The following is a 24,399-nucleotide window of genomic DNA, read 5'->3' on the forward strand; positions in this document are numbered from 1 at the left end:
CAATGCCACACCCCGGTGGGGGGGAAGGGTAAGCTAGTTCTTCCAACGCTGGCAGTCAATTACATCGGACAAATGGGTGTTGTAGGTGATCAGAGAGACCCATCTTGGACCTGATGGCGCTCAACAAATATATCAAACGCATAACACTAAAGATGGTAGCATTGCAAGGAGTGCTTCCTTGGTTAAACAAGAACGACTTCTTGGCCACTTAAGACTTGGAGGACGCATACTTCCATATACCAATCCATCCAGCTCACAGAACATTGCTCAGGTTCACGGTGGGAGAGCTTCATTTTCAGTTCTGAGTGCTCCCGTTCGGCCTGAAATCGCCACTGAGAGTTTTCACAAAATGCTTGGTACCAGTAGCTGCAAAGCTCAGGAGGACAGGAACGGAAGTCTTCCCATACTTGGATGACTTTTTGATAAAAGCATGTTCCGCCGCAAGGGCTCGCTCAGCAGTTTTAAGGACGATCAACTTCCTAAAAGAGTTAGGTTTCTCCATAAACAACACGATGTCCTGCCCCGTTCCTAGCAGGACAGCTCTCTTACTGGACGCCGAGGTTGTGGCAAGGTGAGGCCATTGGCAGAAAGGGTAGCATCGATTCTACACTCAACATCGTGCTTCCTGGAGAAACAGACAACATCGGTACGCACTTACAAATCCCTTCTGGGCATGATGTCCTTGTGCATATTCCTCATACCAAATTGCAGGCTTGGCATGAGAGCGGTTCAGGAGGCCCTGGACCTCCAATGGAAACAAGCTCTCGGATGTTGGAAAGACATCGTCCAGATTCCATCGACGGTACACAAGGCTCTTCGATGGTGGAATGTACAGCGGAATCTTCAACAAGGGATGCCTGTCATGATCTCTGCTTCCAAAAGGTCAGGGTTTTCCCAACTCCCTTGGAAGCAGATCCATAACCCAGGTTCCGAGGGCCAACCAGTCCCAATTGGGACCTTTTGGACCCAGTCCTGGCGCCAGTGGCACCAGGCTCATAAATGTGCCCAGTCCCAGCGCTGGAAGCGCCGGGCTCATAATGCTTGGGTGGACTTACCTGCAGCAGACCATGCTGCTTACTTGCCTGCCAGCTGAGCCTCTGATCCTCTTCTGTTTGGAACTACTTTTCCTGTTGGGTGGGACAGGAGCCACTCCCTAGATCCAGAACACTGGAACTCTTCTGGAAAGCAGGAACTCTTTTTTTACCTAGGCGTGGCTGTGGAAGGAGACACCTAAGCACTACAGGAGGCTATTTAAACCACACCCGGTGGATGAATCTTGCTTTGCGTTATTCTGCATCCTCTGCAGCAGAACGCTCATCGTGTCTTCTGCATCGGATCCTGGGCCTAAGGAAAAAGGCTTACCATCCTGAATCCAGTCTCCAGCAACACCTATAAAGACAAGAAAGAACAGGTTAGCATTCCGGCATCTGAAAGACAAAGGCTTACCTACTCTTCGTGCGCTCCGGAGGTCTTCACACTGCATTCCGGCATCTGAAAGACAAAAGCTTACCGACTCTTCGCACACTCCGGAGGCCTTCGGCGCTGCATCCTGCATCTGAAAGACAAAACAAGGTGCGTTTAAAGACATTGGGGAACTTTGATACTCACGTGCCATTACTCCTTTCCACATCAACCCCATTGGGTATTCCGGCACCCTGCAGCCGCTCCGAACTCGTACCTGCAAAATAAAAGACAGTTAGAGCGCATCGTGAAGCAGGCAACAAGCGCTTACTTACGTGCTTCCAGGCGCTTCTATTCATCATACGGACTCCATCTTCAACTCACTTCAGCCCGTCATCCGCCATCGCCGGAACCTGCAAAACAAGAGACATCATTGCTAAAGACTTTAAAGACAATAGAATTACTCGAAACTTACCGTTCGTGCAGTAAACGACGGACAGCAGTCCTCTGAAGTCAAGAGGCCTGCGCTACCGATCCAGTGAAGAAACTGGTTACAGCACCCTGCCCCGAGGCAGATGGAGAGCTCGGCATTCACTTACCTAAGGTGAGAGCGTTAACCTTTGGGGGTCTACAGGAGAGCAAAAAAGGGAAGAGATAGGGACACCCCAATAACCCCAGTTCATTAATCCCATATTTTCTGTCTGCAGACATCTTACTCTTGAAGTCAGGCATACAGTGCACAGAGGTCCAGCCCAAAGAGCCAACCGGGTGCTACACATCACCTTTGAAGATACGGTAGTCGCCCAGTCAAGACCGGCGCCTCTGCGAGAATCAGGTGAGCGTTACAGAACGCAAAGCCTACCGCAAAACTCTCGCCCAGGCGCTATGGAAACCTCGGATACTGACCACCTAGCCCGGTTACTTGGGGAACTAAGGGCAGAAGTGCATGCAGCCCGTCAGGAAACGAATGCTCTAAGAAGGGAACTAATTATTTCCAAGGAGAGAACAGACGGACTTGCTAGACAATTGCTACAGTCACAAGCCGGACAAACCCCGTTACCCGCATCAGGGGCAAATCTTCCTTCAACATCCTCTATGAATCCAGTGCAGATCAACCTACCTGGGAATGTACCTCTGGCTCCGCCCGAACGATTTTCTGGTGACCCAAAGAGGTTTGCAGTATTTATCAATCAGTGCCGGTTGCACTTCTTATGCCGGCCAGCAGCCTTTCCAACTGATCAAGCTAAAGTAGCTTTTGTACTTTCGTACCTTAGTGGCAATGCGGCAGACTGGTTGATCCCTCTAGTTAATCAAGATGATCCGGTTCTCCATGATTTTCAAGCCTTTCAGCTTAGTATGGAAAAACTGTTCGCAAGACATTCACAGGGGCAGGCCTTGGACAATGAGCTTCTTTCGTTGCGACAGGGTAATCAAGACCTTTTGGCTTATATTGCATCTTTCAATAGACTAATAGTGGAAACTCAATGGCCTGAGGACAAAAGGATTACGCTGTTTTACAGAGGTCTACGTGGAGAGCTCAAAGACGTTTTAGCCCAAGTAGTGAATCCCCCACAAGACTGTTCGGATTATATAGACTTGGTCGTTCAAATAGATCATAGACTGCAGAACAGGAAGGCCGACCGTTCCAAGTTTGATGCTCGAGTATTTTCCAAACCGCCAACTCCTTCCAAAGGAGTAGACTCCGGGGAACCCATGCAAATCGGGGGTCTGAAAGGTCCTCTAACACAAAAGGAGCGGGAAAGGAGAAAACAGTTGCAATTATGCCTATATTGCGGAAACTCAGGGCACTTTCTTCGAGACTGTCCGGTGAAACCTGCCAAGAAGGCAGTAGTAGCTGCAATTACCAAAGTTACAAACTCTGAGCAGGGAAACGACCTCGCCCGACAAGAATAGAGGTCCTCTTGCCGAGCGTGAAAACCAGTTCCGTGACCTCGCATTTCGTGATACCTATGGTCCTCATTAGCCCTGATAATCCGGATCGATTACATGCAATTGAAGCTTACGTCGACAGCGGTGCCATCGGCAATTATGTGGATCATGAAATGGTTTTGAGGATGAATCTAACTCTTTGTCCCAAGGCTGTAAAGGACGTCATTACTACAGTGGATGGTACGGAGATAGCCTCCGGGCCAGTAACGCATACCACTCAAGAGGTGACGCTAGTAAGTCAAGATGGACACCATGAGAAGATCGTGTTCGATGTGATCAAGGCCCCTCAGTTTCAGATTATTCTAGGAATACCTAGGTTAGAGAAACACAATCCTCTGATCGATTGGCGAGCAAGAACGGTCCAGTTTCCAGAATGTGTCTCTACTTGTCACCCTCCACCTGGTGTTGCACTGGCAGCAATTTCTTCAGAGACTCCCCAGTTACCTCCCGAATACCTTGAATACCAAGATGTTTTCCGGAAGGATCAGGCTAACACTCTACCTCCTCATAGGTCTTATGACTGCCAGATAGACCTGATACCTGGATCTACTCCTCCTTGTAGTAGAATTTATGCCCTCACCGAGCCTGAGAACCTTCACCTTCGACAATACCTGGATCAATACCTGGCGAATGGGTTTATTCGTCCTTCCAAGTCCCCTGCTTCTTCAGCTTTGTTCTTCGTTCCAAAAAAGGAAGGAGACCTTAGAACTTGTATCGATTATCGCTCCCTGAACCAGATCACCGTTAAGAATAGATATCCGTTACCTTTGATCCCTGAACTCCTGGACCAAGTCAGAAAAGCATGCATATATACAAAGCTGGATCTTAGAGGAGCTTACCACTTGGTACGAGTAAAAGAGGGCGATGAATGGAAGACTGCCTTCCGCACCAAGTATGGGCTATTTGAATATCAGGTCATGCCCTTCGGACTTTGCAATGCCCCGGCCGCCTTTCAATATTTTATGAACGATGTCCTCAGAGAGCTCATAGATGTGTGTGTTGTTGTTTACATTGACGACATCCTCGTTTATTCTTCATCGGAATCTGAACATCGGAAACACGTGAAAATGGTCCTCGAAAGATTGCGTCAACACAAACTTTTCGCTAAGTTGGAAAAATGTGTTTTCAACGTGACTGAAGTTGAATTCTTGGGATTCATATTATCACCTGGCGGAGTACGTATGGATTCAAAGAAGGTCGATGCAGTTCTCAAATGGCCATCACCATCCTCCGTAAAAGGTGTGCAAAGCATGTTAGGCTTCGCTAACTTTTACCGCAGGTTTATCCCCGAATTCTCTCGAATAGTCCAGCCCATCACGGCCTTGTTAAAGAAAAACAAACGTTTTGAATGGTCTACCGAGGCGGAACAAGCTTTCCAGGATTTGAAGACTAAATTTATCTCTGCACCAATCTTAAAGCACCCTCGCCCCGAACTCCCCTACATCGTGGAAACTGATGCTTCAAGCCTTGCCATGGGGGCAGTTCTATCACAAAAGGACCCGGTAACCAATCAGTTGCATCCCGTGGCATTTTGGTCCCGCAAATTCTCGCCTCCTGAAATCAATTACACGATTACTGACAAGGAACTTCTGGCTATCAAGTCTGCCTTTAAGGCTTGGCGGCATTATCTGCTGGGGGCCCGACACACCGTTACTGTGATTACGGATCACCGAAACCTGCAATATTTGAAAACCGCAAAAGCCCAATCCTTTAGACAACTCCGTTGGGCATTATTCTTTGCCGAGTTTGACTTCATAATTACCTATCGACCTGGTACAAAGAACGGTAAAGCTGATGCCCTTTCTCGGATGGGAATGGAAGAACACTTGATCAACCCTAAACCTGTACCAATCATTCCCGAACAAAGAATTCTGGGTGTAATCGCCACAGAATCCATAGAGGAAGTTAAGGATAAAGCCAGGCAACTTGTAACTCCAGCAGACATACAGAATTGGCATCTGCAGGGAAAGGACTTTGCAGTAAAGGACAATTTATTGTATTTCCAAGAACGATTATACCTACCCAGCACAGATTTACAGAAAAAAGTAATCTCCTGTTATCACGATTCTTTAATGGAAGGTCATCCCGGTATGGCCAAGACCTCAGAAAAGATCAAGCGCTACTTCTGGTGGCCGTCTTGGAAAAAAGATATCAGAGACTTTATAATGTCTTGTGGAGTATGCGCCCAAAACAAGAGTCAAAAGGAAAGACCAGCAGGCCTCTTACGCCCTATTGACATCCCACCTCGCCCTTGGCATACGCTTTCTATGGACTTCATCACCGATCTACCTCCATGCTCCGGATACAATACGATTCTAGTAATCGTGGACTTATTCTCCAAGATGGCGCATTTCATTCCGCTCAAAGGCTTGCCAACAGCAGCAACTCTGGCCTGAGAATTTCTCGAAAACATCGTCCGACTACACGGTTTTCCTTCGGTTCTAATTTCGGATCGAGGTAGTCAATTTATTTCTCATTTTTGGCGAAGTTGCTGTCGGTCGGCTCAAATTGATGTGAGACTATCGACCAGTCACCACCCTCAGACCGACGGACAAACCGAGAGGACCAATCAAACTCTGGAACAGTATTTACGCTGCATGCTGCAACAAACTGAAAAAACTTGGACAGGCATCCTTTGGATAGCCGAATATGCCTACAATAACTCTGTCCATTCGGGAACTGGGAAAACACCGTTTTTTTCTTTTGTACGGCAGTCACCGTCGAACCTCGGAGTTGGATCCCCTCCAAGATCTTGAAACACCAGCAGTAGACTACCTGCATTCTACAATCACCCAAGCCTTTAAGGAAGCTGTTTCTCACCTTCAAAGGGCTAAAGAACAATACAAGAAAGGAGCAGATCAACATCGGAAGGAAGCCCCTCAATATCAAGTAGGGGACCAAGTCTGGTTATCCACCAAATATCTACCTCTAAAAGGGCCACGCACATTCAACCCAAGATACCTTGGTCCCTATTCCATCACTACCATAGTAAACCCAGTAGCGGTCAAGTTGGACTTGCCCCCTCACATGAAGATACATCCGGTCTTCCACGTCTCTCTATTAAAACCCGTGCAACCTCAAACCCGACTAACTAAATCTCCAAAACCCATCCTAGTTGATGGAGAACTCGAGTTTGAAGTCAAAAGCATTCTGGACTCCAAGATCTCCAAATCTAAACTATTTTACCTAATTGACTGGAAAGGCTACGGCCCCCAAGAGAGATCCTGGGAACCTGCTGAATATGTCCACGCTCCTCGCCTAATCAAAAGATTTCACCGAACATTTCCTGACAAGCCAAAACCCCCGGAGAAGCCCGGTTTGGGAGGGGCCTTGAGGGGGGGTACTGTCATGATCTCTGCTTCCAAAAGGTCAGGGTTTTCCCAACTCCCTTGGAAGCAGATCCATAACCCAGGTTCCGAGGGCCAACCAGTCCCAATTGGGACCTTTTGGACCCAGTCCTGGCGCCAGTGGCACCAGGCTCATAAATGTGCCCAGTCCCAGCGCTGGAAGCGCCGGGCTCATAATGCTTGGGTGGACTTACCTGCAGCAGACCATGCTGCTTACTTGCCTGCCAGCTGAGCCTCTGATCCTCTTCTGTTTGGAACTACTTTTCCTGTTGGGTGGGGCAGGAGCCACTCCCTAGATTCAGAACACTGGAACTCTTCTGGAAAGCAGGAACTCTTTTCTTACCTAGGCGTGGCTGTGGAAGGAGACACCTAAGCACTACAGGAGGCTATTTAAACCACACCCGGTGGATGAATCTTGCTTTGCGTTATTCTGCATCCTCTGCAGCAGAACGCTCATCGTGTCTTCTGCATCGGATCCTGGGCCTAAGGAAAAAGGCTTACCATCCTGAATCCAGTCTCCAGCAACACCTATAAAGACAAGAAAGAACAGGTTAGCATTCCGGCATCTGAAAGACAAAGGCTTACCTACTCTTCGTGCGCTCCGGAGGTCTTCACACTGCATTCCGGCATCTGAAAGACAAAAGCTTACCGACTCTTCGCACGCTCCGGAGGCCTTCGGCGCTGCATCCTGCATCTGAAAGACAAAACAAGGTGCATTTAAAGACATTGGGGAACTTTGATACTCACGTGCCATTACTCCTTTCCACATCAACCCCAGTGGGTATTCCAGCACCCTGCAGCCGCTCCGAACTCGTACCTGCAAAATAAAAGACAGTTAGAGCGCATCGTGAAGCAGGCAACAAGCGCTTACTTACGTGCTTCCAGGCGCTTCTATTCATCATACGGACTCCATCTTCAACTCACTTCAGCCCGTCATCCGCCATCGCCGGAACCTGCAAAACAAGAGACATCATTGCTAAAGACTTTAAAGACAATAGAATTACTCGAAACTTACTGTTCGTGCAGTAAACGACGGACAGCAGTCCTCTGAAGTCAAGAGGCCTGCGCTACCGATCCAGTGAAGAAACTGGTTACAGCACCCTGCCCCGAGGCAGATGGAGAGCTCGGCATTCACTTACCTAAGGTGAGAGCGTTAATCTTTGGGGGTCTACAGGAGAGCAAAAAAGGGAAGAGATAGGGACACCCCAATAACCCCAGTTCATTAATCCCATATTTTCTGTCTGCAGACATCTTACTCTTGAAGTCAGGCATACAGTGCACAGAGGTCCAGCCCAAAGAGCCAACCGGGTGCTACACATCACCTTTGAAGATACGGTAGTCGCCCAGTCAAGACCGGCGCCTCTGCGAGAATCAGGTGAGCGTTACAATGCCGTTTCAAGCACTGACATCGACCCTTCTCTAGAGGACAGACGCGTCACTATCAGGCTGGGGCGCTCACCTTGCGGACCTCCAAACCAAGGGCACTTGGTCGGCGCAAGAGTCCTAGCTCCACATCAATGTGTTAGAGCTCTGGGCCATAAGGTGGGCGCTAAAGGCTTTCCTGCCGGTGGTAGCTGGACAGGTACTTACAGTCCAGACAGACAACACGACCTCCATGCACTACACAAACAAGCAGGGAGGCACGAGGTCAGAGATCCTGTCAAAAGAAGCCCAAAGGCTATGGGCATGGGCCTTACACCACGGGGTGCAGATCAAAGCAGAGCATCTTCCGGGAGTGGACAATGTCCTAGCGGACAAGCCAAGCAGAGAATACACGTTATCTCACGAGTGGGAGCTGGACGAAAAGGAAATCCAACGGATTTTAGCTTAGGCCATCCGCAGATCGACTTCTTTGCCACCAAGGACAACAAGAAGTGCCAAAGGTTTGCCTCGAGGTACCCTGAGTATCAATCACTGGGAGACGCGTTCTCAGTGCCTTGGACAGGGAGGTTCCTCTATGCCTTTCCCCCATTCCCCTCATTGCGAGGGAACTGCGCAGACTGAAAGAACAGAATTGTTCAGTGATCCTAATTGCGCCGGATTGGGCGCGACAAGTCTGGTATTCGACTCCGAAGCATCTATCCCGGCAGCCCCCGATACGCCTCAAGGCACATCAATATCTGTTGACGCAACAGAACCGCAAGGTCCTCCACCACGAACCAAGGAGCCTATCTCTCAAGGCATGGTTCCTGAGCAGCGTAAACTGATGAATCTTAATCTTAATCGACCATCAGAATGTTGGGATATCATCAGGGCGGCGAGAGCCCTGTCGACACGAGTCACCTACACCAGGAAGTGGACTCGATTTTCCAAGTGGTGCGAGAGATCTGCCCTCGATCCTCTCATGTTTTTGGTTGACCACGTTCTACCCTACGTATTGTGCCTAGCTAAGAAAGGGCTTTCTTTGTCCTCCATCAAGGTCTATCTGTCAGCCATAGCGGCGTACACAACAACCCCAGAGATGCAAACCATGCTCTTTTTGCTGGCGGTTAAAGTCTTTCTGAAAGGGCTGATGCGGTTCCAGTGGGACCGCGTCATTTTAAGGCCACATCCTAAGTTCCTTCCCAAGGTACTGTCGAAAATGACACTCACTGAGCGCATTGTTTTGCCATCCTTTTTCCAGAATCCCACTTCTGAAGCAGAAAGAACATTACACTCTCTGGACGTTGCAAGAGTTTTGAAGTTTTACTTGCAGAGAACCAAGGAGTTCCGATCCTCAAACCGACTGTTCATTGCTTTCTCTGACCGTACCAAGGGACAGCATATCTCTAAACAAAGTCTGACACGCTGGGTTTTGTCCTGCATCACACACTGCCAACAGATGAAAGGCGACCCTCTAACTAGACCGCCATCAGCGCACTCCATCAGTGGGAGGGTGGCGTCAACAGCATTCAACGCAGGGGTGGCCTTGAAGGACATATGCAGGGCAGCCACGTGGAGCACTCTGCACACGTTCGCTAAACACTACTGCCTGGCTGAAGATACCAACAAAGAAACTGCAGTTGGACAGGCAGTGCTCCGCCATCTCTTTGCATAAGATAGGACCAGCCTCCTTTTTTCCCACCTTTCCTGGAGTATGTAACCGTTGTGTTGCTGCATGGTAAAGGTTTGATCAGAAATATGTTTTTCTGTATTTATGCATATATGTATATGATGGCTTGTTTTAACTGCTTGGTATTCTATTCAAGCATCTGAATCTATGAAAGATACAATGCTGGAGAAGTTTTAGTTACTTACCTGTAACTGTATTTCTCCAGCATTGGTATCTTTCATAGCTTCACATGCGCCCACCCGCCCGCCTCCCCTGAGAGTCTGCTCCTATGCTCAGCATCCATCGTACTGTAGTCTCTATGGTTCAAAATCTGAAGATGGCTGCCGGGGCGGAGCTTAAGCCCTGCCACCTCATTGGTTGGGGCTATAAAGGACCAAAATAAGGTGGAGGGACTACACAATAGAATGGCTCATAGGCCATAATGGGCTATTTATATGCATGGCTATGTAGCAATATGTGTATATTAAAATATGTTTTAATAATTATTTTTATCACCAAGGATTCCCAGTCTGATGCAGGGGAATATTCACTAAAACTTTCTCTTATTCTACTCTGGGCTATCTTCTCTACTATAAGCGGGCGGTTCGTATAGTGGATTACTATACCCCATTGTCGATTTCAGTTCCTTTTAAAGGATACAAATAGGCTTTCCTGTTTTCAGTGAAATCCGATAAACACCAGAAAATCACCCCCGGAAGTAAAGGTGCCTACTAGGTTTAAACTGAAAAGCACTGTTTCCCCTTTCCCAGTGGTGCCTTAGTATGAGCAAGGATGGGATGAAGTTTGGAGTTTGGGGGGGTGGCTGGAGAGGGGGCTTGCAGACAATAGGTAAAAGGCCCTACTCCCACCACATATGCTTGTTTGCTTTCTCCCATTGCTTCCCCTCCTGCTCCCTGACCTTATTCAAAAACACTGTACATTCAATGTTATATTGTTTTCTTTGTAAAAAAAAAATGTAGTCCTATGTGCTCAGAACAAATTGCAGCCATATTCATGATTGGTGATTCACTTGGCTAAAATTTCTCAAAATAGCCCTTGATCACTGCCAAATATTTATATTTACAAAAGATTGTTTAACATGGATTTTTCAGTGTCTCGGTTTGTGGTCAGAGACCCTCTGTGTATGTGTATCTGTCTGGAGGAGAGCTGAAAAGTGTCTGCTGACTGTCGGCTTTAAAAGGAAAACTGTGTGAGGCTTCCATGTACGAGGCTTGCGTGAGGCCACAGTGTCACGATCACAACACTTTTTACAGCACATGTTGCAGCAGGAATAGGAAAAAAGCCATTTGATTTACAGGAAGGTATAAACATATAACATCTCAACAACAATCACCTAACCTTCTGAGTTGTCTTTGAAAAATTCTGCTATAGGATTCCCTGATATTCCCACACCAGGCAAACAACAGGCAAACAGTTCTGGCCTGCTCACCCCCTCCAATCAAGCCTCAGGGGGTACATTAATGAGACTCCCTTCTCATTTTGTAGTGAGCAGCACTTGATAAACAGTTATTACCTGCTTGGAGTTTATTTATTTTGACAGTCAAGAAAATCCTTATCTTCACCAAAGTGAGTGCTCCCCGGCAAATCCTTTTATCATGTTATGCCTTATCTGCTAAAATTAGAAGTCTGTACAATGTGGAAAGGTTGTTTTCACAAATCAAGGTCTTCATGGGAAGAAAAGAAAGGACAAGGATGGGCAAAAAGTCCCTGAAAAAGTATTGCATAATTGACTACACTAATTTTGACTTGTAGAAATGTTAGCTATTACTGGATTAACATATTCATCTTTATTATCTAGAAAGTGTCCATAACATCTTCCTCTAAGAGATATTACCCTACTCATGCGCGCAATGAAACAATAAAAGAATGTGTGTGTGTTTATACTGGAAAAAACGGTTATCCACATTTTTTTTAAGTGGGCAAATGTGATAACACTGATAAACACAGATCCTGAAACGTTTTGAAAACACAGAAAAAACACCCCTGGAAGTAAAAAATAACAAACCCCTAAAACAGGAAACCCTAGATACAAGCCTACTTCCACGCTTTCATTGTGCCTTTGATTTCAGGCAAGGTAAGGTGAGCTGAAGCCTCAACACCTTCCTCTTCTCGCTGACTAAGCATACACTCCTCAGGTGGCCGATCCTCTCTCTCTTCTTGGTACAGTTTCCAAAGCCCTAAAATAGCTAACCTTTTCTCTAATTTCTTCCCCATTTATGCAGCGTGCAAGTATGTGGTCATATGTTGCAATGCCGTTTTGACAGTGATCCCCCTTGTGGCCATGGCATGAACATACTATCTGCTGTGCCTTTCACCCATTCCTTACTATACTGTTTGAGCTTGGGCATGTGCTTTGGCAGTGTCTTGCATAAGTGCATAAGTGGAGTGTTTCGCATGATGACATGTCTCAACTGACTGTCAATACTTACCAGATTTTATGAAATACTCTCACCACTTTTTCAATACTTTTAAAACAATAAATATGAGCCTGCCCCAACAATCGCTGCTCAAGCCCCTACTTTCTAAATTAACTGTCTACCTCTGGATTGGTACCAACCCCTTTACTAGGGTAGTTGCTATAGCTTCTCAACTCTTCTTCCAATGTCTTCACAGCTTCCTATTGTTCCTTCAATATTTCTACTCATCAAACAGACAAACTAGTCGACTTTTATACATTTAATAAAAACACTGTAATCACCCTTTTTCCTTTTCCTCGCCTTTACTTATACCCTGTACAGGGTTTGAGACATTAACTTATGCAAACCTGTTTGCACGTTATATATTTCTGCTCTACTCTGACTGGAGTTCCAAATGTCTCCTTCTGAAGCTCCCTTGAGCCAGGACTCTAGGCGCTATCTCTATCTTCACACAATATTTCCTGTTACTCAAAATTGAACACAACCCTGTCCCCTTAATTTGCCATTCCCCTTAGTCTACTCACCATTCGTTCGTTAATCGACTCAAGGCCTTCAGTATCGTCTCCTCCTCCAACCGACCACTTCGCCTTCCGTCCGCAGAGCACCCGTGGAAACCAGGCAGGGATTTCGTCAAAGGGGGACCTGCCCACTGCCTCGGTTATTCTTGCAAGATTTCTATTTGGCCGATCTCCACAGGAAACCCTGCAATCTTCCGGCTAGATGGCAGAGGATGTCTGATCGTACGACGATCTGGAGCTGAACTAGTTTGGATCTTTTTGAACCATCCGCAGTGCTACCACATGAGCGTTAGAGCCCATTGAATAGCACGCATGTAATGGATAGGATGCAGAATAACTCCAACACCAAATAATCAAACCAACACAGGAAGATGGCAAAGGTATTTCCGTTTTAATTTCAATTATCTAAAACAGGGAGTTACAATGGACATCAACAGGCGTCGCACAAGTTTTTCTCAAAGCATTTCATACAAAATTAAACTTATATACTAAAAATGTGTCATACGTGTGGTCATACTACGTGGCAAACTAAGAAAAACCTAAGAGGGATTGTGATACGCTCAGGGGCAGCATCCAAGTATACTTTCTATAAGGGGTTAGGTTGTAGTTGGACATCTACTGTCAGGTGGACAACTTATGCCCACCTCTAATGCAAGTCATTCTTCATATTTATTAAGTACACAGTATATCATTGGCTCTTAAACTATAAGGCCCTTCGTTATATGGCCCTCTATAATTAGTTGGAATGCTCGTGCCAGTCTGAAACATTCGGCTCACTAGCAGCACGTAAGCTTGTACCCAGGTGCAGGAGGTCGACATGACTTTACTGTGACAGGAGACCACAATTCAACCCATTTTGCAGCATTTAATTGTCTCAAATGAATAAAACTTGGTACTCATTGTTTTCTTTTTTTGCACCCTAACAAGGGTTTATTCAGTGTCTCACGTACACTGCCTTCACAAATAGATAACTAGTCTTGACTGCTTCAGCCTTGACACCAGGCCAGACAGCCCTTCCAGACTCTAACAAAATCTCAGCTAATTCTTTGCTGCAACACAGCTTTCGATCTTTCTTCTCCATCGGTTTGAACTTACTCAATTTGTGACGCCTGAAGTCTATTCACTACTTATAGCCAGCTTTTAAGATGACTTAATCTACTTGCATTGCTGCATCTGTATAGTTATTGAACGGCTTGCATTTTCTGCAGTGCTTCTCACACGTGCAATCTTCTTTCGTATTTCAAAGTTACTCGATTGTTAATTTCGTCATCAGTTTCTGTAAGATCCATGCATCTTTTCTTCAGCCTATCTTCTCAGTGCATCACGCTCATCTCTTGTGACGTCACAAGCTACTCTTTCTCTCATTTTCATATTCCTTCGGGGAGCTCCTCCATTAGATTGTCTTCTCTTCGGGAATACATTTGATATGGCTTGCTCAATGGGTACCTTTTCTCGAATATATTCGCTGTGGAGTGGTCATAACTGCTGATGTCAAGCATGGAACACTTTCAGGCTCCCAACATATAGGTGCTAGGGGGGCGGGACTTCCTGCAGAGGCACATGGATGCTCCTCTACAATATACTGTGCATTGTCCTCCTGCCTTCGTTAACTCGTGAAGGAAACTGAAAGTCATTTTTCATTATGCCAACTACCAGAGCTGCTAAAATGATGATTGGGCCAACTGTTGAATCTCTCAATCAGCCTAAGAGCCTGCCTATGAACAGGTTTAACCAAGGACATTGGAAAAGATTCCATTTGAGCTGGGTACTCCTCATACACACATAGGGTCAAGGAGCAATTGTGCATCTGAAGTCATGGTTAGAAGTGCCGGTAGAAGACAACGTCTAAGAGAGTATGAACCCAATGGAGGCGGATAATTGTTCTATGCTGGCTATCCCAATTACAAGATTAGAACTGGCTACGGAAGAAGGGGATTGTAGAAAAATGACCACCAGATGAAAGTCAATTTGGAAATGATGACAGTCTAACTCTGGCCATGTCAAATGCGATGCAGTCACCCTCAAAGTGCATCCGGAGAATGCCATTACAGAGGCCTTCTCACAGGTCCATCTAGATAGTAAGGGTGTGGATATTGGCTCCACCTGTGTTGTGCAGTGGCAATCCATTAAGGAGAAGATGATTCTTGATCTTAACCAATGTAAAAATAGTCTGGATTTATGCAGATGGGTGGATTCTTTTGGAACAGTTCTAATGTAGGCCCCTGCCGAAAGGATTTATATTATGTGCCAAATTGACCTAAATGAAACCCAGGTATTTGTCTATCGGGTGGATATAGCTATTCAAACGGATTCAGTTGAAATTAGTTGTGATCTTATTGGCGGTAAGAAAATCACTTAACACCAGATCATTTCAACTGGTTTAGTCTCTGCTGCTGTATCAGCGCTGATATCTGTCGGTTCCCCATGTGTGGATATGCCATCCCGTAAAAGGCCTTGGATTCTGTGGCACCTATGTATATTTTAGGCTTCCCAACTAATGTAAGGATATCCGTATTAAAAAGTCCACAGTGCCAGAGATTCCTGATATACATCAAAGAGTGCTTATTATGGACCATAGGAACATTATTCTAACTAATGTGTACAAGCCAGAGTGGACGGTGACTAGAGAAGACATTAAGAAAGAAGGTTTTTAGGGGGGCGTGGCCAGCCGAAGACACCGGTGGATGTCTCCTTGGTGAGCTCTGGGACTCCTTCCCCGTCCCTGTGCCCTAAAACCCCCTAAAAAGCAATAAATACCCTGGAATGCTGCCTCGCGTGTGCCCGAGATAGTGGGGAACGCTTCGTGCTACGGATAGCTTCAGTGATCCTGTCACCAGGGAGAGAGCAGCGCATAACTCTGGAGCCCAACGGTCCTGGCCAAGATGGCGGGCGCAACATGCAAAGAAGCCCGGGGGCCTGCCATCCTGCCCCCGGCACAACAATGAGCTGGGCTGGGCTTGGCCCGCTGTGATCCCGTCGGCAGCAGAAGCGGAGTGCCCGCTGGAGCTGAGGTCGGCATGGGGGCTAGTCCGACCCGGAAACTGGCGCTGTTGTGCTGCACTCAATCGCCCATCCCCCATCCTTGCCAGGCCTCCGCTACCGAGGAGTCAGCGTGGCGCGGGAGTCCCGCTCTCCGGACTGCACCAGGGAGGTGAGCTGTGCTGCCGGCGCACAGGTAGGCGAGATGTGAGGAGGCAGGCCCCAGTGGAGAGGGGCCTGGCCTCGTGGATACAGCGGAGCGTGGATGCCCGCTCAGCCGGGAGCTGGATTTGCGGTTACAGGCTCGGAGGGAAGGGGGCTCTGATGCACTTGGGAGTAACCCCCATGGACACGTACCATTAACGAAAAGAGGCCTGGGGGGGACAACCCAGGGTGAGTGTGCTGGCTTGCCCTGGGCGACGGAAAGGAGCTTCTCCATGCAAGCAGTCTCCGCCTGGGGCACTGATAGCAGGCATCGGCCCCTCATTGGAGAAACAAGAATGAACTCCTTATAGCTGGCCACCACCCAGCAGGCCTACAAAGCCCAGGAAGGGGAGAAGAGCTGAGTTGCCCAGTGAGGAGGGGGATTGAGGGGCCTGACACTGGGGAGGAGTGCTCAATTCCACAGGGGTGGAGGAAACAGCAGAGAGCACCCTCTCAAGCAGAATGGTCTGAGAGTAGCCCAACGGAACTGATGCTATAGGTGATGTCGGGATAAAGGTGGCCGGTACTGCGACAGCTGTGTGCTTCACTCATAATAGGACAGTAGGGACCCTGGGGGGCCCTGTTCATTGCCTGCTGGAAGGTAGAAGGAAGGGGTTGCTCTGAAAAGTGGTGCAGAGAGCATTGGCAAAATGTCCAAGCAGTCGGTGAAATCCAAAAGTTCTGGGTTGGGAGATATCAAGTCCCTGATGCAGTCCGCAGAGACTCATAAACACAGCCAACTGCAAGCACAGGCCCAGATCCATTCTCCTCCCCCGGGGGACTTAAAGGATTGCGACGACCCGCCAATTCACAGGTCAGATTTATTAGCAATGTTACAGGAGCTGAAGAAGGACATTAAAGATAGTTCCTCTGACCTTAACAGAGGAATAGTGGCAGTAGAAAGAAGGGTCGATGAGATGGAGACCACAGTAGCCGAACAAAGCCATGAACATGAAGAGTTAACCAAAAGGGTCTAGGTCCTCGAACAACAAATGGAACGGGTTCAAAACAGACAGGAGGATGCGGAGAATAGATCCCGGCAGAATAACGTACGCATCCGGGGGTACCCCAACATGTGTCACGGACATAGACTTGCAACAATACGTGACAGAGCTGTTCCGGCACATCCTGGGCCCGGAGGACGATGGGGATATTGTCCTAGATCGGACGCATAGGGCCTACTCAGCGTTCCACCTAAAGAAAGACTTCGTCCCAGATGTGTTGACCCGGGTACATCTATTCCAACCGAAGGAGCTCATCATGCGAGCCGCACGGGAGAAAGAACCCATAAGCTTTTGATCTACACCCATTCTCCTGTTTCAAGATCTGTCTCAAGCTACCCTGAACAAGAGGAAACGGCTGAGGGTCGTCACGGACTGGTTGAGAACAAGGAAGGTGCGCTACCATTGGGTGTTCCTGACCGGGCTGCGCTTTGAGTGGAAGGGTCAGAGGTACACGATTACAAGAGAGGAAGATATGGACGAGCTCATGGGAGAGGGGGAAGGCAGTGAAGGCACGGATCAAGCAAGGTCCCCACGTGGGAGTGAGGAAAGGGAAGGCACTTTGGTGAAGGAACAATGGAAGCCAGTGCGCCCCCGCCCAAGGGGCCACAAAAAGGATCCTAAAGTGGGGGACCCAGTGTGAGCGAGAGAGGCAATGTTACCCCGGGGTCCGCCTGGCACATTCAAACTCAGGTACTGGAAGGGCCTTACCTTGGCCCCTATTTTGCAGGCCGTTGGGGGTAGAGGAGAGGTATGCAGCAGTCACAAGAGCATGAATAAGGGGGGGAGGGGCAGAATGGGAGGGGGAGACCAGACCCTAAATTTCCTAGGGGGTAATACACCCGGTGACTCTCCGTGTTGCTGCCATGGGGAATGTGTTTGTTGAAGTTTATGGGGGTAATGCAAGTTTTGGAGTTGGGGGGACAGTAAAATATTCTATTGGGGTGGAGACCACACACGACGGGTTTGAGACGCCTAGGGGGGGCGACCCAGTTGAAAAGTATGGGGTTGTGCATAAAGTTACGGCATATTAATGGCTGACTTAACCTTTATCACATTAAATGTCCAGGGGCTTAACTCCCCAGTTAAAAGGAAATCTATAATGAGCAGGCTCAGGGACATGCAGGCCTCGGTTGTATGGCTACAGGAGACGCACCTGCTCCCAGAGGATGAACACAGGCTAAGGCACATGGCCTTCCCCGTGCAATATACGAGAAAGCGTACACTCACTTCTCCGCAGTACATAGGGGCCACTCCTGAATTGATATGGTGCTAATTTCAGACACTCTGGTCCCGCAAATCACGGGCCTAGAAATAGGGGTGTGGTGCCTGTAGGACCATGCCCCGGTCTCCATAAAGCTGGAGCCTCTTACCCCGTGGCCGTAGACTCGTAGGCCCTGGCGTTTAAATGAGGTGATTCTAAAAGATTTAGCCCTAAGAGCAGACATAGAGCGAGTCCTGAGGGATTACTTCCAAGAAAATGTCACACAGGAAGTAGATTGGGCTACAGTTTGGGAAGCAAGTAAAGCAGTGGTACGGAGTGAGTTCATAACGCATACAGCGGGATATGTTAAGAGAAAGGAGAGGGTGAGGCGGGAACTGGAGGCCAAGGTGAAGAAAGCACAGGCGGAATACAAGGATAGGGGCTCACAAAGAACTTGGCGGGATTTGAAAAAAATCAGAGCAGCCCTAGAGACGCACCTGGCTGAGTCTGCACAACTCCTTTTACGGACCAAACAGTCCTATTATGTACATGGAGACAAGGATAAACTGAGACAGCAGAAAACCCAAAATCGCATTGTACCGCTTAGGGATCGGAGAGGCAACCTGGTGAGAGGGGAGAAGGAACTAGAGGAGGTCATGCACTCATACTATACTGATATCCTAAAGGTGGAAGACTTAGAGAGAGAAGCACACGTAGCATTCTTGGATCAGGTGACCCTGCCGCAAATTAGCGAGCCGGACAGATTGCTGTTGGAAGCACCCATATCCGAGGAAGAAGTAAGGGAGGTCATAGGGGCACTGAAGCGACATAAATCCCCATGCCCGGATGGTTTAAGCAATGCGTATTACAAAACATTATGGTCGATCCTGGTAGGCCCTCTAACAAAACTATTTAACTATATCCGGGATACAGGGCGAGCATCAGGGATATGGGCCTGGCTACTACGGTTCTTCTGCTAAAACCGGACAGGGAGCCCCTAGACTGTGCTAGTTCTCGGTACTGGCATTGGATGTCTCTAAGGCTTTCGATAGCCTACACTGGGGATTCTTGCAACTTACCCTCAGGAGATTCGGTGTGGGCCAGTATTTACACATATGGTGATGGCTAACTTCGTGAACCTGTCAACACGATTGATGATCAACGGCCAGCTCACAGACCGTATTCCCATCCGGAAGGGCATGAGGCAGGGCTGCCCGTTGTCTCCGCTGATTTTTGCCATGGCCATGGAGCCGTTGGCGCAGCGAGTCCGGGGATGACCAGGGTATCCAAGGTGTGGAAGTGGGTACTAATGGGTCCCAGAAGGTAGCCCTCTACGTGGACGACATCCTCATGTTCTTGAAAGACACGATAAACTCCCTCCCCAGATCCATAGAACTGCTGGATGAGTTTGCAAAGGTCTCAGGGTTTCACGTTAACTACCCCAAATCTAAGGCACTTAACATCACGGAGGCCACAGAACATGTGAGAGCCGGTATCCTTTGAAATGGGAACAGAAAGCTATAAAATACTTGGGTGTTCACCTGACCCCCACTTCTGAAAGGCTATATTGGGCTAATATCCCGGGCCTCTTGAAATCATTGACACAAGATCTTAAATGATGGGATTTGCAGGAATTATAATGGCTGGCACGCATAACAGCACTGCTTCTCAGGTTCCTTTATGTGACCGGTACCCTACCGATACATATACCAAGGCCAGCAATTAAAAAACTACAGGGAGGGGTGATGTCTTTTATCTGGAGGGGAAAGAAACTAAGGGTTCCCAAGAAAGTCCTATTTAGACCACAAGCTCTGGGGGGTCTGGGGGGTTTGGGGATGCCGGAATGTCGCAGATATTTATGGGCAGTACAGGTAGCGCCTATGTTGCAATGGTCACCCAATGACAACCAAAACCGATGGGTGATCCTGGAAAGGGAGGCATCTAAGATACCCCTGGAAAACCTAGGTTTTCTTGCAGCTCGGCATAGAGGCAAAGAGGGCACGCTACTGGAAGCTTCCAAGGCCACCCTATGGTATTGAGACAAAGCACTAAGGGGGAATAAGGTGGGGGTGGGGGGAGGCCCACTCGCGACTGTGGCCCATACCCCGGACTTTACGCCAGGATTGCAGCCTAGTTTTTGGGCGCATTGGGGAGGGGGGGGACAGGCCCTGGTTTTGGGTGATCTCTATGCGGAGGGGACGCCGTTAACCTTTGAAAACTGCAAAGCCAAATTTCAGGTCCCAGAGAGGGAACCCTTTCACTATATACAACTCAGACATTGGATCACTAATACGAAGGTTCGGGAGGGAGCAACTAGGGCCCCTACAGGGCTGGAAGTTACGGTACAACAGGGACGGGTCGAGAAAGGGGTATCAAGATTGTACCGGGTGATGGGGGAGGCGGACTCGGAGGAAATTCTCCCGTACATGCAAAAATGGGCTACAGATGTGGAAAGACCCACCTCAGGGGAGTCATGGGGTCGCATATGGCACCGTACCGCTAGAGGCTATAAATGCACTTCAATTAAAGAGGGGGAGTACAAGCTCTGCCTACGTTGGTTCATGACACCACGACGGATGCACTCTATCAACCAGGACTATCTCATGTTATGCTGGAGGGGTTGTTGACAACCCGGGGACTTAATCCATATGTGGTGGACATGCCCAGTGGCGGAGACTTATTGGAAGGAGGTCCTAAGCCATATAAAAGAGATAACGGGGACACACTGCCGTTTGACCCGGTGGTGGTTTTGCTGCACGAGGCGGTGGAGGGGAGCTATGCCAATTCCGGATGCAGAACTGTCCTGATCACCCACATGCTGAGCGCGGCAAGAATCACCCTGACGCAGGCATGGAAGAACAAACAGGGGCCGGCAGTGGCCCCGTGGTGGGTGAGACTCTGGGGGGTGATGGCCATGGAGAAGGTGACAGCAATGGCTTATGGCTCCTACTTGAAATATATTAACACTTGGACACCGCTCCATGAGTTCATGGACGATAGGGAGCAGATGTATTTCAAACCTAAGTTACTGCGCAATGTCTCCATCATATGACTGGGGGGGACTTGAGTTGTGAGAATGAATGGGCCTATGGGACCCCCTGGGATGTCGGAAGAAGATGCTATACTCCACCCAAATGTTGAGAAGTTATTTGGCGGGGGGGGTTTGGGGGGAGTTGTAACAGTTAAAATTCATTAGCAGATGGCACCTCTGATGGGGGTGGATAGCGGGAAGGACACCGATGATACTTTTGTTTGCTGTTCCTTGAAGCATGTATGTTTGCAACTTATGCTGCTGAGAAATAAATGCAGTTGATAAAAAGAAACAAGGTTTTATCCTGGCTGCACAGAAGATTGGGCCATAGCTGCATTAGACTGCAAGATCTGAGACTACTCTGGAGGATGCAACTCCCGGACTGGTGTACAAAGAGCAACACTGATTGTATTGTTATTGGCTGTGGCCAGAGAAATTTGCTGGGATTCTTGAATCAACATAAGAATCTGAAAAATATATATCCCCTGCTTCCAATCCAAGAATGATACTTAGCTATCATGTTGAGTCCTCCCACTGCTGCTTTCTTTCTTCTTTTGTTCTTTCTTTTTTTTTTTAGGACTTCCTTCTCTTTTTGGGGGTGGTTGATGCTTCCTTTGGGTTCCTGCTCTTATGTTGTTAGGTTTATTGTGTTGTAGTACTGTATGTTTTGTATGTTTAGCGAGACCTATGGGTGAGTGGCGCTCTATAAAAACTAAAAATAAATAAATGCAGGTAGAGGAACAGAGACCCTACATAGGGGTCAGAGTAAAAGAACCCATGGCGAGGTGGAAGCAACAGTACTTTCAGGGGGGTTGTTGGAAGCAAGAACCCAAAGTGGGAAGTGAGAAGTCCTTCCCCAAGAGGGAAAGAAGGGAACAGTACCGCAAGACAGGGAAGAGAGGGTCAATACCACAAGAGGGGGAGAAAGGCCTGCAAATCCAGACGTGCTGAGAGAAACTCATTGGGTCACAGTGACCCCAGCTCCACTGCAAGAGTCAGAGAATAGATAAAGAACTGCACAATCAGGCACATAGCCTAAGAGGGAGACCTTTGTGTTGGAACCAGCCAACACCAGGAAATTAGGAAGACTACAGAGACAGTTTGAACTGTACAGTCGGGCATGTGGCCTGAGAGATGGACATTTGGGATGGGCCAGGGACCAGTCACCACCAGGAAACGAGGAAGAATACAGAGACACTTTGAACTGCACAAAGAGGCAATGGGCATAGGAGAGACCAGAAGTCAATTTGGGTGGGGGACAGAACCAAGCCACCAATACCAGGTTGATTTAATGTTAATATTTTATGTTAGTGGTAGTGGCCGAACTTATGTTAGATTAGGTTTTGGACAGAGGACTGAGTGTTTTGTGAGACATCCTGACGAGCACCCATTATTATTTTCTAGATACAGCAAATACCCTCATAGAATTTGGGACAGAAGAGGCCTTATTTTCTTTGGTTTAATACATTTTAAGTGGAACATGACCTGTTATTCGTCTCCTGAGTCTGGCTTACCACATTACCCTCATTCTAAATTGTATTCTGGACCAGTGATCTTATGAAACTTGTGGGTGCTCTTGAGACACTCCCTAGGCATGGTGTGTGCAGCCGGTATCTGGCAGCTGAATCTGACAAAGCTTTGGTCAAACCATTGACAGAAATGCTTTGTATGCATAAGAAGGGCCTGTGCCAAAACCTTGGCCTATCACTTTCTCTCTCTATTTTAGCCTGGCAGAAATAATTTCAGTTTTTATTAGCACTGGGGGCAGGAGAGCCAACCAATCAAGTTGCTCGATCTCGCGGTCTGAATCGCACGATCTCAGCCCGTATTCCAAGCAGCCCGATGACTTCTTCCCCCGCCATCTTCCCTCCTCCCCCGCCTTCCCATCAAGTTCTTAGATCCCTTCCCACTCCTTGCCCCACTTACCTGATTCCTTTGCTGCTGCCGCTCTGTGCACCATGGGAAAGGAAGAGGGCTCCATATGGAACCCCCATCTTTCAGCTGGACAGCGGCTATCTTGGGTTAGTATTTTGTCTGAATGAACTGGACGCTGCGAGGCGTCCCGGTCATTCAAACAAAATACATTGCTGTAACCCCCTGGGTTTCTTAATTGAAAACGTGCGGTTCTAATAGCAATAAGTACCCGTTTTGGGGGCTTCGTCCCCTGGTAACATTGCCAGGGCCCAGTGTAATCTTGGGACCCTGTGCCGTTACCACCCGGTGAAGCCACCAGAACGGGTGCTTATTGCTATAGTATAAATCCAACTCTATCTTCAAACCCTTTCTCTAGGAGGTATGTGTACCATGTATTAGGCTGCCCTGTACACTGTTTGAACAGCTGCTGTTGGCCAGGTATTTGAGTGTCTGTGCCCATACTGTTTGATTGTGCTGTAAACTTAAGTGCACTTCTAGCAGTTTTGTCAGGGGAACACCAGACGTAAAAAGGAACTGGTTGTTTCCTATTTTTATGATGTATTGCAGCCACTTGTTATATGAGTGCCTATGCAGGATAGGAAGGGTCTGCGGTGAACTGTGTATTCCCCCTTTTGACTGTGAAAGTACCTTTGTTACTAAAGATTTTCCTTTCTTTCCAATATTCTATACATATTTTTTAAAATTAGAATTCAAATGCATTTGCATTTTTGTATTATCTCGATATGATGATGGTCATGATTTATTTGCTTTTAATGTGTTTTGTTGTTCGGTTTTTATACCGTTGATTTTACCATAAGATCAATAAACGGAGCTCGAGTGGAATGGCATTGAATTGAATTGTGTTTGTGTGATTAATTCTTCTGAATGTAACTAATTGTTGCTCCTGCAAGTAATCTTTGTGAATAGGATAACTAGTGGTTTATAATGACTACATTGTTATTTCTTGTAGGTTCAAGTTCATCTAGAACTAAGAAGAAAGGTATGTTTTATTTTATGCTGTGACAAAATATTTTCTTGTAGGCTGCGTATTCAAAAACATCAATGTGCAGTCGTAATGTGCATGATTGTCATAGCATATCCTCATTAATTCATTGCGGACATGTCCTTTATTGGTACGCCTCAATACAGTGTAACAAATGGCCTAAAAATGTACGACAGTTCAAGGTGTTTTATTTTTCTTAAACCAGTTGAGATATGCAGATTGTGTAGTATAAATATGAGTAGATTGGTCAATTTATGGATTGTTAAATATTTTACACCGTGCTGGAATAATGGTGGGGAACTCTCTAATTGGCATCCCTCTATCGGTGCCTGTGGGCATTTCCCTCCCTGGACAAGGCTTCACTAAATCCCAGGTTTC

General features: G+C 47.5%; 1 protein-coding gene across 4 annotated transcripts in view; it reads left to right on the forward strand.

Annotated features, from left to right (window-relative positions):
- EDA (ectodysplasin A) overlaps positions 1-24,399 on the forward strand; it is a 2,379,945-nt gene that overhangs the window by 1,674,169 nt on the left and 681,377 nt on the right. For all 4 annotated transcript variants that reach the window (XM_069612481.1, XM_069612482.1, XM_069612483.1 and 1 more), the window contains exon 4: positions 23,989-24,018. In XM_069612481.1, the coding sequence (XP_069468582.1) occupies positions 23,989-24,018 (30 nt within the window). The remainder of the gene's footprint in view (positions 1-23,988; positions 24,019-24,399) is intronic.

Source organism: Ambystoma mexicanum, chromosome 5p, assembly GCF_040938575.1.
Source record: "Ambystoma mexicanum isolate Mex_15411 chromosome 5p, UKY_AmexF1_1, whole genome shotgun sequence".
Taxonomy (NCBI): domain Eukaryota; kingdom Metazoa; phylum Chordata; class Amphibia; order Caudata; family Ambystomatidae; genus Ambystoma; species Ambystoma mexicanum.